Consider the following 13,078-nt stretch of genomic DNA (forward strand, 5'->3'; position numbering starts at 1 on the left):
TTTCACTACCTTGCCAAGTCGAGTTCATCAAACCAGGTCTTGTGGATCTGTCTTGAGGGTTTCAGATTAATCTTCTCTAGCCTGAGTTTGATCACCTCGGTTAGTCCCTCCCAATGATGACCCATCCATCCTAAAGCACAAGATAATTTTGGGTGTAACCCTTTAGTCAAGTTGTCAAGCTCAGTTGGGTGTAGGTTTAGCTCAAGATCCCATTGAACTTTATCGAGCCTGCTTTCTCGGTTGAGCCCTTGTGTTGGTGCACCATCTTCATCTCAGTTCCTTGTGACTGTGGTAACCTCGCAATGGAGTGCAAGGTGTGGTTCATCCTCATCTCCGTGCCTCCCAAGCAAGCTTTACTCGTATGTCTCTTCTAAATGCCATCCGCATGACGATGAAGTCAAATGCTACCAACCCCAAACTCTGTAGCCATTGGGACTCCTAGGATGACATCCGCTACTCCAAGGTTTAGTGGTGCAGATACACGCTGAAGGTGGAGTGTTTCACCTGCAGTGGTATGCATTAGCACATCATGTCAGTTTCAAGCGTCGAGCCATCACTTAACATAGCCGTCAAGATACATCTAGATATGAACCATGGCTCACTTGATCATCCCATTCACCCACAATGCCTTCGGTGCAACCATCTCTTATTCCTTCTCCTCCTTGATGTGCCTCATGTTGGTTCATTGACTCCTAGTTCGAGGCCAATTACTCGTTCTAAGTCGAAGGCTTTCCAAACGACTCTTAAGTAACTCTTTGTAGAGAAAATGGGTGGTATAGCCTAAAGGCACCACTTTGCTCATTTATGAGAGTAACTAACTTAGGTTATGTTTGTGCATGATTCAGCCCATTTCAGGACCAGAAAAATATGGATTAAGTTTTCATTTTCATTCACGTTTTAGTATCTTTTCAGTTCCTTTGACTTAGTAAGTGTGTTAGCCATTTAATGTTGTTTAGTGGTCGTTTATTAACTTTTGGGAAGTGTAATCTGTTTGGCCTTGAAAAGGCTTAATTTTGGAAGTGGAATAGTTCAGAAATTTCTCTTGCTGAAGAGTTACGAAATTCTTAGGTAAACCTTGGTTTAGTGGCGAATCTATCAATTCTTATCACTCACCTTCTTCTCCTTCTTGAGTGGAAATTTTCCTAATAGAATTTGTTTGTAGCATTCCAAACTTATCAAAGAAAGGCTGTTAGTTCTTCTCTTTTTATTTCTTCCCTTTTGGAGCTTGTGAAGGCCAATCACACCTTACACCTCGCTTACTAATCATTCTCTATACTCCTCTACACCATGGTGGATCTCATCAGCTTTGGATACACGAAACTGTTCCACATACGCCTTCACTGTCGCCTTTTGGCATCTTTGTTAAGCATGACATGGGAGTTGTCGTATCCAGTGGAACACAAGGCCTCAGTGAACTCAATCCAGGTCCGAAATTGGCAATAGGAATTTGTTGAAAAAATCCATTGCAGTGGGGTGTCCTTGAGATGGAATGATGCGATAACCACCTTATGTTCCTCGGGCGTCCCTTCGAACTAGAAGAATTGCTCCACCTTGAAGATTTGCTCCACTCGAGTGTATCACTTCATTATACTTGAGGACGTCTAGCATTGCAATTCAAGCCTTGTGTGCATTTTCTCAGTTTACGTTGAACCCAAACCCAATTGGTGCAAGAAGTGGGTGAACCACAAGTGGCTGATTAAGTGGTCTTTGAATCAGTGCACTCCTTTGTAGTTCGACTGGCTCATGCTTATACTTAGATTCAAGTCCAGCCAACATGTTAGTGTCCTGGTTGACTTGATGGTTCTCGTCCTCATGCAACCCTAGCCATGCCCTAGCCGCAGGCCTCTACTCGGGATTTCTTGGAAGGATCGACGATTGCGGCGCTGAGGCTAGATCTTGCTGGTTCGCCACCTAGTTCCATTCACAGCCCTAGACGTAAGTAGCTGAACCAATTGCTCGTGATTGCGATTCATTGTCCTTATCAACTACAGCATGAGTGTGATGGGTTGCAGTAGGTGATGGTCCGAGCCAGAATGGTGGAGAAGCTAGTGTCGGCTTGGGAGTGCAAGTAATGGTGGTTTCGGATGAGGTGATTGGGTTGCTGTAGGTTAGCGGTGGAGATGGAGGTTGTGGGGAGGTTAATGGAGTGAAGATGATGGTTGTGGGAGTGAGTGGTTTGGGGAAGAAGGTAGGTGGGTGAGGGTATGGCATTGAGTGGGGAGGGATACGAGTGGGGAGCTGGCGTCCGTGGGTTCAGCTGGTGGCCTCGGGGATGCCTGCCAGCTGAAGAGAGAGAGAGAGGATGCAAATTAGGGAAATCTTTTCTTCATACCTTTGGGGTGCTCACCACACCACATTTATAGTGGCTACCCCATACTAGGTTACTTGTTCCCCAAGCAACCCTAGACTAGACTCAAATGACTAAACCAACCTGACTCAACCTAACTCGACTAGACTAACCCAACCACCCAGCTGTGGGCTGGCTCACAACAATCCACCACACTTCCGCCACCTTATCCTCAAGGTGTGAAGTCAGGAAAGTGCTTGACTATCTTGAAGTCAAACTCCCACGTGGCGTCATCAAAGTGTCGACCCAACCACTAGAATCTCCGTCTGAAGCCTCCCCCTCTGTACGTCATCGCCTCCTGGCAAGAACCCTCACCGACTCCATTGGGTTTTTCTCCAACACTAGGTCAGGTATGTCCCCATCCACAATCTGGTCCGTCCCCACTCGAGCCTTTAGGAGTGAAACATGGAACACCAGATGGAAGCGAGATCCCTTGGCAATGAAAATCTATATGCTACCGAACCAAGTCGCTCGAGCACTCGGAACGGCCCAAAGTACCAGTGCGCTAGTTTTAGGTTGCACACCGGTCTCAGAGTCACCTGCCAATTTGGCTGAACACCTACAAAAACCAGGTCACCAATCCCAAACTCTTGCTCATGATGCTTGCAATCATAGACCTGCTTCATGCGATTTTGTGCCTCTGCTATGTGGGTGGGCCCTCAGCCGACTCAGGGTAGCTTCTCTAACAGTTAGTTCTATATCCATCTTTGTCCATGCTGCAGAGGCCACTAGGCCATAAATCCACAAGGTCGGCGGTGGCCTACCATACATTGCCTCGAAAAGTGTCATCTTAATGCTAGTGTTAAAAGCAGTGTTGTAAGACCACTCTACCTATTGCGAGTAATTGAGCCAACTCCTAGTGCGCTCTCCTACAAAGCAGCAAAGATACAACTTGATGCCCCGATTCACCACCTCAATTTGGCCATCTGTCTATAGGTGGTAAGCCAAACCGAGGTCTAACTGGGTCCCCTGTAGTGCGAAGTACTCTGTCCATAAGTCACTGATGAAGACCCAATCTCTATCCGATACTATGGAGCGTGGCATACCATGGAGATTACCAATGTCGCATACAAACACCTTTGCTTCGGTCTTCATCGAGAACATGTGCGCTAGGGCTGAGAAGTGGACACTTGCTCAGCTTGTCTACCACAACAAATATAACCGAGTACCTCTGCACCACTGGTAGCCCCTCGATGAGTCCATGGAGATGTCTTCCCAAACCCGCTCCAGAATCATAATAATCCCACTGGTCTGAGAGAGTCGACCTTCGCTCACTTACACACCTCGCATGTTTTCAAGTGTGCTATCACCGCCTTCTTCATCAACTCCTCAGTGTGCCCTCATGTCCAACCTCTAGAGTGGAGTGGAAGTGGTCCATGAGTCGCGCGCACATCCTATCGTCTACTGGCACCTAGATGTACCATTTGTCCAATGTAGTCCATTGCGGCTCTCGAGTACGAGGTGGCTCGCTGGGCTATTCACTTGCTGCTGCTCCTACATCGACCTCAATATCTCTAGGTCATCCGTACTTGCTCTCTGAAGGTCCTTGAGGAATGAAAAACTCGGCATCGATATAGCCGCCAACTCCGCTAGAGCGGGTTGCCATGATAATGCATCTATCTGCTGCCTTGTTTTCTACCCCATTTTTGTACTACAGCTTGTCATACCCTAGCAATTTGGTTACCCATCTTTATTGTGATTTGTGGCAAAGTGTGAATGCGCTCACGAAGTAGGGGAGGCTTTGCTAATCAGTCCAGTCCGAATCATGAACCATCATCCAATCAGTAGGGCCGCCATTTGGTCACCACATGCAGAATGCATCTTGCGCTCGTAAGTGGGCAGCTGCTGTGACCTCCCCGATAAGTCCTTGCTGAGATAAGCTATAGGACTCCCCTTCTGCATGAGCACGGTGCCGATCCCAGCCCCGGAGGCGTCACACTCCGCCACAAACTGCTGAGAGAAATCTGACAGGGCTAGCACCGAGGCTATGGTCATGGCGACTTTCAACTCCTCAAAGGCCCGGGTCGCCTCATCAGTCCACTTGAAGGTGTCCTTCCTCAGCAAGGATGTGAGCGGGGGCCACTATCTTGCCGTAACCAGCCACAAATCGGCAATAGTAGCCTGTCTAGCCTAGGAAGCCGCAAAGCTCTTGGACAGTTCTTGGTCGTAGCCAACTGACCATGCGAGAAACTTTGCTTGGATCAGCTGCCACCCCACCCCCTCAGTTGAAATGATTTGACCAAGGTACTCCACTAAGCGCTCTCCCTATAGGCACAGCTCGCAAGTGCTTCATGTGGTCCGACTAGGTCTTGTTGTACACAAGAATGTCATCAAAGAATACTAACACGTACCATTGGAGGAGTGGCCCAAATATGTCGTTCATCAAGCGCCGGAATGTCGCTGGTGTGTTTGTCAACCTGAATGGCATGACTCTAAACTCGTAGTGTCCAGTGAGTTGCTAACTCTCCTACATGATCGATGCTAAATTATATTCCATCCAAAAAAATTCAATTCAACATTTAATGCAGGGAACTGCACTGAAAATGTTATTCAGAGAATCATGGTATATAAGGCTCCATATTAAAAAAAAATTGAAGTACGAGAATGAAAAACACTGAAATAGAGAAATTGTGAAAGTACAAGGAATATTCCAACACCAAAGTGGTAAAAGTCCCCTGTAAAAGCTGCAATGCAAACAAATGAAAATCATTTACAAAGGTTCAAGACTACAAAGAAAAGAATCTAAACAAAGGAAGCATGTTAATGTTTAAGTGACGCCTTAAGATTAATCCAGATAGAAGAGAAAAAAAAAACTATACATCACTTAAATACTCACCTTTGCAGACTTGGGCTGTATCATGCTTTTATTTCGTCCTACCAATACATCATAATACATCTTTTTGAAATATTCATAAAGACAAACTTGCGGCCACCTATAAATGAAAACCAAATAAAAATGTTTTGCTTGAGATGAGGATGGTGTCGAAGTCGTCGAAGTTGCCTAGAAGGCATTCTTGCCGAAGGGATTAGACTGGAATCACTCAATGGTGTGTGACAACCTAGGTGTCAAAGATCAAGGTAGAGTGGTACCCGTCAATGATGGTGGTGATCGAAGGGTTCTCGTCAATGATGGTGGTGATTGGAGGGTTCGATCCGCTCTAAAATTAGCAGAATGGGTACTACGAGATACTGGAGGAGAAAGTGAAGGAGGTGATGTTGTGGCGGTCCTGGAGTACCCCACACGATTCATCAGAGAAAGTGAGGCGGGAATCGATGGATCATCAGAGTGAGGGAGAGAAATGGGAATGGGCTTGTCTTTGAGAGTGAGGTGGCTTGATAATGAAGAGCTAAAGAGGGATTGAGAATGAGGGTTGAGAAGTTGGGGTAAGTTGTGAAGGTTTTATGTTAACGAGTTTGGTTAGATTTTAAGAGTAGGATGTTTGTTAATTATAGTACATGGGTAAACGAATATCTAATATCTGAATCCATATCTAACCACATATAATATACCCATATCCAAATCCAGATCCGGATATTCAATAAACTACAATCCATATCCGTATCTGAACTTGGGTCGAGCAAATTATTTTGACCTATATCCAATATGATCATACCCAGGTCAGATAGTGGGTCGGATCAGATTAATCTAATCTGTTTTCACCCTTAGCTGAGGGGTTTCAAGGGTAACTCTCCCCCTTGCTCCTCACTACACATCTGTCTTTGGTACCTTCTTTGTCACATGCCTTAAGTCCATAGATTTAGTGGTCGTCATCTCTATTTGTGGTCCAAGGATCAACCTACTCTGATTTCAAGTTGTTACGATCAGTCACAGGGTAGATGTGATTGCAACAAGGTACATCTCCGAACAGATCTGGTCATAGAACTTAGAGAGCAATATTGATCTATTTAGCCGTCCAAAAGACCTAAGATTCTGGTAGTTTGTTCCTCTCTAGAAGTCAAGGATCTAATACAATCAAAATCTCATCAATTAGATGAGCAGATTGGCAGTCATGATGATGAAAGGTCATCGATGGCAAGATGGACGTGGAATGTGGAAAATAAAATTGTGGTTAGGGTTAGTGTTAGGGTTATGGAAGGTGGAAGATAGCTGTGGTAGTGGAATAAAATACAAAGCTAGATAATGAGAGAGAAGGAGCCTGAATCTCAATGATGAGAGGGGCAGTCAGACATAAAGGAAGGGTGGGTGGCCATGGCCAAGGCCGAGGCTAGCTTAGGTCATACCAGCCCTAATACATCAATCAAAGATTAGGATCTAGGTCAAACCAATTACAACTCTAATAAACCATTCATCCTTAACCGGACTTGATTAGTAGGATCAAATAGGCTTGAGTCCGACTAATCTACATAAGCAGCAAAAACAACTAAAACACAAATGCAAGAATAAATATAAATAGATAAGCTAGGAGAAAAAAAGTAAATGTCCTTGAACACCAGTATGTGCCAAACTGAGTTAGTGTTTGATATGATCCGGGACTAATCGGATCGAATCGTGAGGATATTGGGCTCAATAGATCGATTCTTTTTATCTTTTTAATTGATTCATGTTTATCTCTTATGTAAGCCTTTAAAGCAAGTCTAGTTAAGTCATGTAAGCTACTAAGGCAAGTTTAATTAAGTCCTATAAGCCTCTAAGGTAAGTTCAATTAAATAATGTAAGCCTTTAAAGCAAATCCTAGTTCAAGTCGTATAAGCCTTTAAAGCTAACTCCTAGTATGACTCATTATACCTGACCTCTATATATAGAGGAGCTAGGCTTTATTTATCCAAGTACCGAGAAATTATTTTAGTCTTAAATTTATCTTAGAAGTAAGAGTAAAATAATTTAGGAGTGGAAGTAAGTTAATCTAGCAATAGATCTAAATTAGAAACTCAAATTCTACCTTCAACCCATAGCCACCTTCACCTCCAACAGTCACCTTACCCTACGGCCATCCACCACCATCCTCGATCGTCCTCCACCTTCCGACGACCACCGCAATGTTGAATATTTATCTTTCTACTCTGTTCTAACCTTGCTCCACTATTTTAGTTATATATTTTCATCCGGACATCTGATTAATGTGAAACTAGAGCCATTAGCTCTAACTAATAAAGCTATCACCATCTAAATTTTCATAATTTTATTACATCCGGATCAATCTAGATCTAGTTCGTAACAGTGTTGGGGTCACTCATATGGCTGGTTTATAACATACGCCTGCGCTTCCATATTTGGCTTAGCCTCTTTGCTTTTGTACTCTATTTGAGTCTAATCTACCATATTGTGTTATGAAATTCTGCATCCTCAGCTCAATGTGATATAATGGATTCAAACACTTCATGCTTAGGGTCGCAGTGGGAGAGCCACTCTTGTTGATCCATCCAAAGGGGTTAGATGCACCATTTCTAACCCGAGTTAATTACATCTGGTCCTTTCAAGTGGTGCTTGTTCAGACTTGAAACAGAAAGAGAACTTGGATACAAATACATAATTGAGTTGACCTAATAACCTTGATGTGAGTCAATCTCAGCCCATGTGACTACGTCTATCTTGCCCTTAAATGTGGCTTCAAGCGGGTTCACCTCCTTCGCCTCTTGCTTCACTCCACGTGTTATGGTTAAGGGTTTATTGATGATCTTATCAATTATGTCGAAGCAATTTATCAAGCACAAGCTGAAATGGGTGAAATCAAAGAACATTACTTGAATGCTACTATGGGTACATGTGCAGGAATGATCAGTAGGGCGTTATTTATTATTTTGATACTTGTGATCATTCATTATAATTTTCATCGTACATTTACATTACTTTTTACACTATTTTGAACCATATTTGTCTGGCATGTGCTAACCATCTTTTTATGAAATATTTATAGATATAGGGGAGGATGACGCTGATATCATGGAATAGCTGATTTTATTATTATCTTTTTTTTTTAAGTTAGTTGGATTGTGCACCCTGCCTGTTTTTTTTTTTTTATGTTTGTATGTGGACATATATCTCTAGAGATTTGTTAAAACCTATGGTACTTTATATTTAGATTATTTTACTTAGATAAGACTTTTTTCTTAGATACCATATATAAATATTGATCAATAAATCACGTAAAGACCATGTAGGCTTCACCCGCTTGAATGGCACGTATATATGATTATGGTGTTTTATCCTAATAGTAGACTGAACTCTTTAGGTAAATTCATATCTCTAGGATCTCTCTAAGAGAAACTTGTTAAATGTTAGTAAAAATTTTAATTAAGGGTTTTTAAGGCCAAAAATTAAGTTATTTAGTGTACTATATCCATTATTTAAGGATTCTAAAGCGACCACAGTTACGGGTGAAAACACACTAGAAAATATCCTATCCAACCAAGTTTTGTATCTGAAAAGCATATGTTTGGATTTGGGTTCATATATGGATAGATCAACTTGCTAACCGATTCAGTTATAATTTGCTATAGCTCATTAAATCTGCTATAATCGATATTCCACTAGTAAATATGGATTCTAATAGGTATTTAGTTCAAATATTTATATAATTCGTAAATATATAACACATGAATTTATCAAATTTTAGATATGTTTAGATGCACTCAATTTTAGATTTATCTAAATATCATCCTTATTTATATATTTTATTTATTAATTAAATATATTTTACTTTCTATACTTATTCTAAAAATCACTTTATTTAAAATTTCCATCCAACTTGATATAATCCACTCAAATTATTAAAAGAACCTCTTTTATATCAAATATAAGAAATAAAATAAATAATACATATACCCAAATTACCCTTCTCTCCAATCAGTTTGTCTGTTAATTTAAAAGGGTATTTGAATTGGATAAGACTGTTAAGTTTGATTGAAAATTTAACATCCTCTCTTTATATTTTAGTATCCATGTAATATCCCTATCCCGAGCAAAATATAGATCTCAACATGAATTGACCGATCCGTTTTGACCTCTAATTGCAAATTTGCAATGCGAATTGCTGGAAGTCATCAGTCTACAATTTGAGTAAGAATAGCTTAACGTAATACGCAGCTACGTTTTTCGTGTCTTGCCCGATAAAACTAATTGCTTAAAGACCTTGGTTTGCTTTGTGTTGCAAAAATGTGGGAGACGTTACCACCAAGTGTCAGGATTGCGTCAAGCTAACAGTTTACCAAACACTTTTTGTCTCAAAGGAAGAGTCTGACCAATTCAAGCATCCCCAGTTAATCTACGCCTCCCAAACGTTTCCTCTCGTGTAAATCTCTTTAAACACTCGAGCAAACAGATCTCAAGTTGACAATGGAGAAGACAAAGCTCAGCAACTTCATACACGGAACACTTGAAGCCACTATCTTCGAGGCCTCAACAGCTAAAACCCAGTCTACTGTAACAGAGCAAAAACTAATGTTTTTATTTTCCTTCAAAATTTTACTATAATGAAGTTGCTATAATCCTATTTATATATTTATTTTGATTAATTTTTCAGTGCACATGCTTCGGAAAGAAGCCGACCTATGTGACAATCCAGATAGGGAAGACGAAGGCGGCAGAGACGAACCATGAATGTGATCGAGTATGGAATCAAAGCTTTCGGATTCTATGTGCCCATCCAGCCGACTCAATTATAACGTTAGCAGTCAGGACTAAGCTCTCCGTCTTGGCCAAGATCAAAATACCGGCCTACACCTTACTAAACGAGGTAGTAGTCAAGCCTCCTTTTGCCACGAAAGGAAAATGGAACACAAACTTGAAGCTCCAATTCACCCTTCAGTTCAAACCTGCTGAATCTGAATTGAACTGGGGACGAGGTCTTCGGGATGGTGGATATCAAGGTCTCGTATACAATACCACATTTCTACAAAGGTCGAATTGTAGGGTCATATTGTATCAAGATGCGCACCATCATCAAAATTTTCAGCCACCGATCAGCACTCGAAGCGGGGAGCTTTACCAGCCAAGGAGGTTGTGGGAAGATGTCTTCAAAGCCATCGACGGTGCACAGCGTCTCATATATATCGTCGGATGGTCGCTGAATCCCAATATAGTTCTCGTAAGCTTCTTATACATATATGTACTTAAAGACTAAGTTTCATAGATAGCATCTACATTGCTCACATATTGGTTTAAAAATAAATAGGTAAGAGATCCTAAAACTAAGATTGCTCGAGCTCTGGGTGTTAAACTCGGTGAGCTGCTAAGGCGAAAGGCTGAGGAGGGTATCTCTGTAAGAATCATGCTCTGGGATGATGAGACCTCACTGCACATGGTGAAGAATCAGGGTGTGATGAGAACTCATGACGAAGACGCTTTCAACTATTTCAAGCACACCAAGGTGGTCTGCAGACTATGCCCAAGACTACACCACTATTTTCCAACCTTATTCGCCCACCACCAGAAAACAATCGTTGTGGATGCGTCTAGAAGATTCTTCCAGACGTGTGGCAGCGTTGACGAAGGAGATTTGTTTAACAATGATGAACGAGAGATCATTAGCTTCCTCGGTGGTTTGGATCTCTGCGATGGGAGGTATGACACCGAGCGGCATTCTTTGTTCCGCACGCTGGACTCCAAATCCCACTCAAATGATTTTTATCAGATAAACTTCGCTGGTGCTAGCTTATATCGGGGAGGCCCGCGAGAGCCATGGCACGATGTGCATGCTTGCGTTACCGGTGAAGCAGCTCGCGATGTGCTAACGAACTTCGAGCAGCGCTGGACAAAACAATGCGATCCCTCTCTCCTTGTTCCCGAAGAAGATATTCCAAATAATGATGAACCAACATTAGCTAGAAATTCTAGCCATAACTGGAAGGTTCAAGTATTCAGGTCGATCGATAAATTCTCCGTCGCCGAATTGCCACATGAGATAGCACCAGAACATAGCTTACAAGACGCATATGTACAAGCTATTAGACGCGCAGACAGATTTATATACATCGAGAACCAGTACTTCATCGGAGGGTGTCATCTCTGGGAGGAGGATCAGCACAGCGGGTGCAATAATTTAATCCCCGTCGAGATTGCACTCAAAGTTGTGAGCAAGATCAGAACCAAAGAGAGATTCGCGGTATATATTATTATTCCTATGTGGCCGGAAGGCATACCGGAGAGCGAACCCGTTCAAGCCATACTGCATTGGACAAGGCTCACCATGACTATGATGTATGGATTAATTGGCAAGGCCATTAAAGAAAGTGGGGTGGATGGCCACCCAAGGGATTATCTCAATTTCTTCTGCTTGGCTAATAGGGAGGAGAAGCACTGGGGGGAGTTTGTACCTCATTGTTTGCCTCCTCACCTGAGTGATTACTGGAAGGCTCAACAGAACAGGAGATTCATGATCTACGTCCATTCGAAACTAATGATAGGTAATCTTTAATCAAGAATTCTTACATATTTACATCTCTTACATTCTTCTTTTACGTTTGGCGTTGACTTCTTCAGTGGATGATGAGTATATACTGCTTGGCTCTGCCAACCTGAACCAAAGATCCATGGATGGCTCGCGAGATACGGAGATCGCAATCGGGTGCTACCAACCGGAATATGTTGGTGACAGGAGTCGAAAAGGAGATATCCATACATACCGGATGTCACTTTGGTACGAGCATACTGCTCGGATCGCCGAAGCATATCTTGAGCCAGAAAGCATCCATTGCGTGAGAACCCTTCGCAGGATAGGGGAGGAAATGTGGAAGTTATACACTGAGGAGTTCATAGTTGATATGGAAGGCGCACACTTGGTAACTTATCCAATAAATATATTGCGGGATGGTACGATCAATGACCTTGGAGAGGCTGGTGGTGAGTTCCCGGATACCACAGCATTGATCAGAGGAAGGAAATCAGAGATTCTTCCACCAGTATGCACCACTTGAAGATGGATATTGTACTAATGCAAGAGGTGCTCTTTTTCAAGTGGAATAATAAATAAATCATTTGATCCTGGCTTGCTAATCTCATTGCAAGTAAATTAGGAAGGAAGCAAACTAAAAATAGGAATAATTATAACTTGCTTGTGAATGTTTTTGTGGCTGGAAGGCCATAATGACAGATCTGGTTCACTGAATAGAGGAATGGTACATTCCAACCTGGAAATTGACCACATAGAAGTTAGAATGAGACTTAAATTCCAAGCTAAAATGAGCAGATTTGGCTAGGCACGGCTCCAAATTGGATGAAGCCAGATCAGTTAGATGTAACGAGTAGCTCACGCTCGATTAATTTGGTTTAAAGATGAGTTTTGACTTTTACTGAAGTGGCCGAGACATTATCTATCGCGTAAACACGTGTTTCAAGTAAGATAATATTTGAACGAGTTAAGAGTGTTCATGGGCAGGGTTGGGTTTGGCTCTGCCAAAATAAATCTTGCTGAGGCACTTGAACAAGACTTGGCCCAGTCTCTTACTGGACTAGTATTGAATTTGGTCTGGGCTCGGGCTGGGTTATGTATTCTGACTCAGGTCCGATCCATGCCTATGTTATTATAAACAAGACTCGGTCAATAGACGAGCTAAGTGTACAATCTCGGGCCATATATTATATCTAATTACAAAAAGAAAATAAAAAATTGTAATATTTAGAGTTTGAAATCTGACTATTTGGAAAGAATGTTTTATATGGTTGATAATCATATACTCTTAATTAGTTTGATTAATTTAAATCCCTCTCTTAGTTTATTTTTATTATCTTTTTTTATCAATTATGCACAAAAAATAGTTGTCGGTCAACACAAC

At 41.9% G+C, this 13,078-nt stretch overlaps 1 protein-coding gene across 1 annotated transcript; it reads left to right on the forward strand.

Moving 5' to 3' along the window:
- The first annotated feature begins 9,627 nt into the window (after positions 1-9,627).
- LOC140758300 (phospholipase D alpha 4) lies at positions 9,628-12,244 on the forward strand. Its single transcript, XM_073094398.1, has 4 exons — positions 9,628-9,728; positions 9,829-10,392; positions 10,480-11,710; positions 11,787-12,244. Exons 1-4 carry the CDS (start codon positions 9,642-9,644, stop codon positions 12,218-12,220), a joined length of 2,316 nt encoding a protein of 771 aa, XP_072950499.1. The 5' UTR covers positions 9,628-9,641; the 3' UTR covers positions 12,221-12,244.
- The last annotated feature ends 834 nt before the right edge of the window (positions 12,245-13,078 follow it).

Source organism: Typha angustifolia, chromosome 3, assembly GCF_048772165.1.
Source record: "Typha angustifolia cultivar Huaian chromosome 3, ASM4877216v1, whole genome shotgun sequence".
NCBI lineage: Eukaryota > Viridiplantae > Streptophyta > Magnoliopsida > Poales > Typhaceae > Typha > Typha angustifolia.

Bases quoted from the DNA above. Each gene is read 5' to 3' on its own strand.
- LOC140758300 (XM_073094398.1), top strand. From the start codon at position 9,642: ATGGAGAAGACAAAGCTCAGCAACTTCATACACGGAACACTTGAAGCC. The intron at 9,729-9,828 runs GTAACAGAGCAA...TTAATTTTTCAG, and splicing joins CAGCTAAAACCCAGTCTACT to TGCACATGCTTCGGAAAGAA. The intron at 10,393-10,479 runs GTAAGCTTCTTA...AAAAATAAATAG, and splicing joins TGAATCCCAATATAGTTCTC to GTAAGAGATCCTAAAACTAA.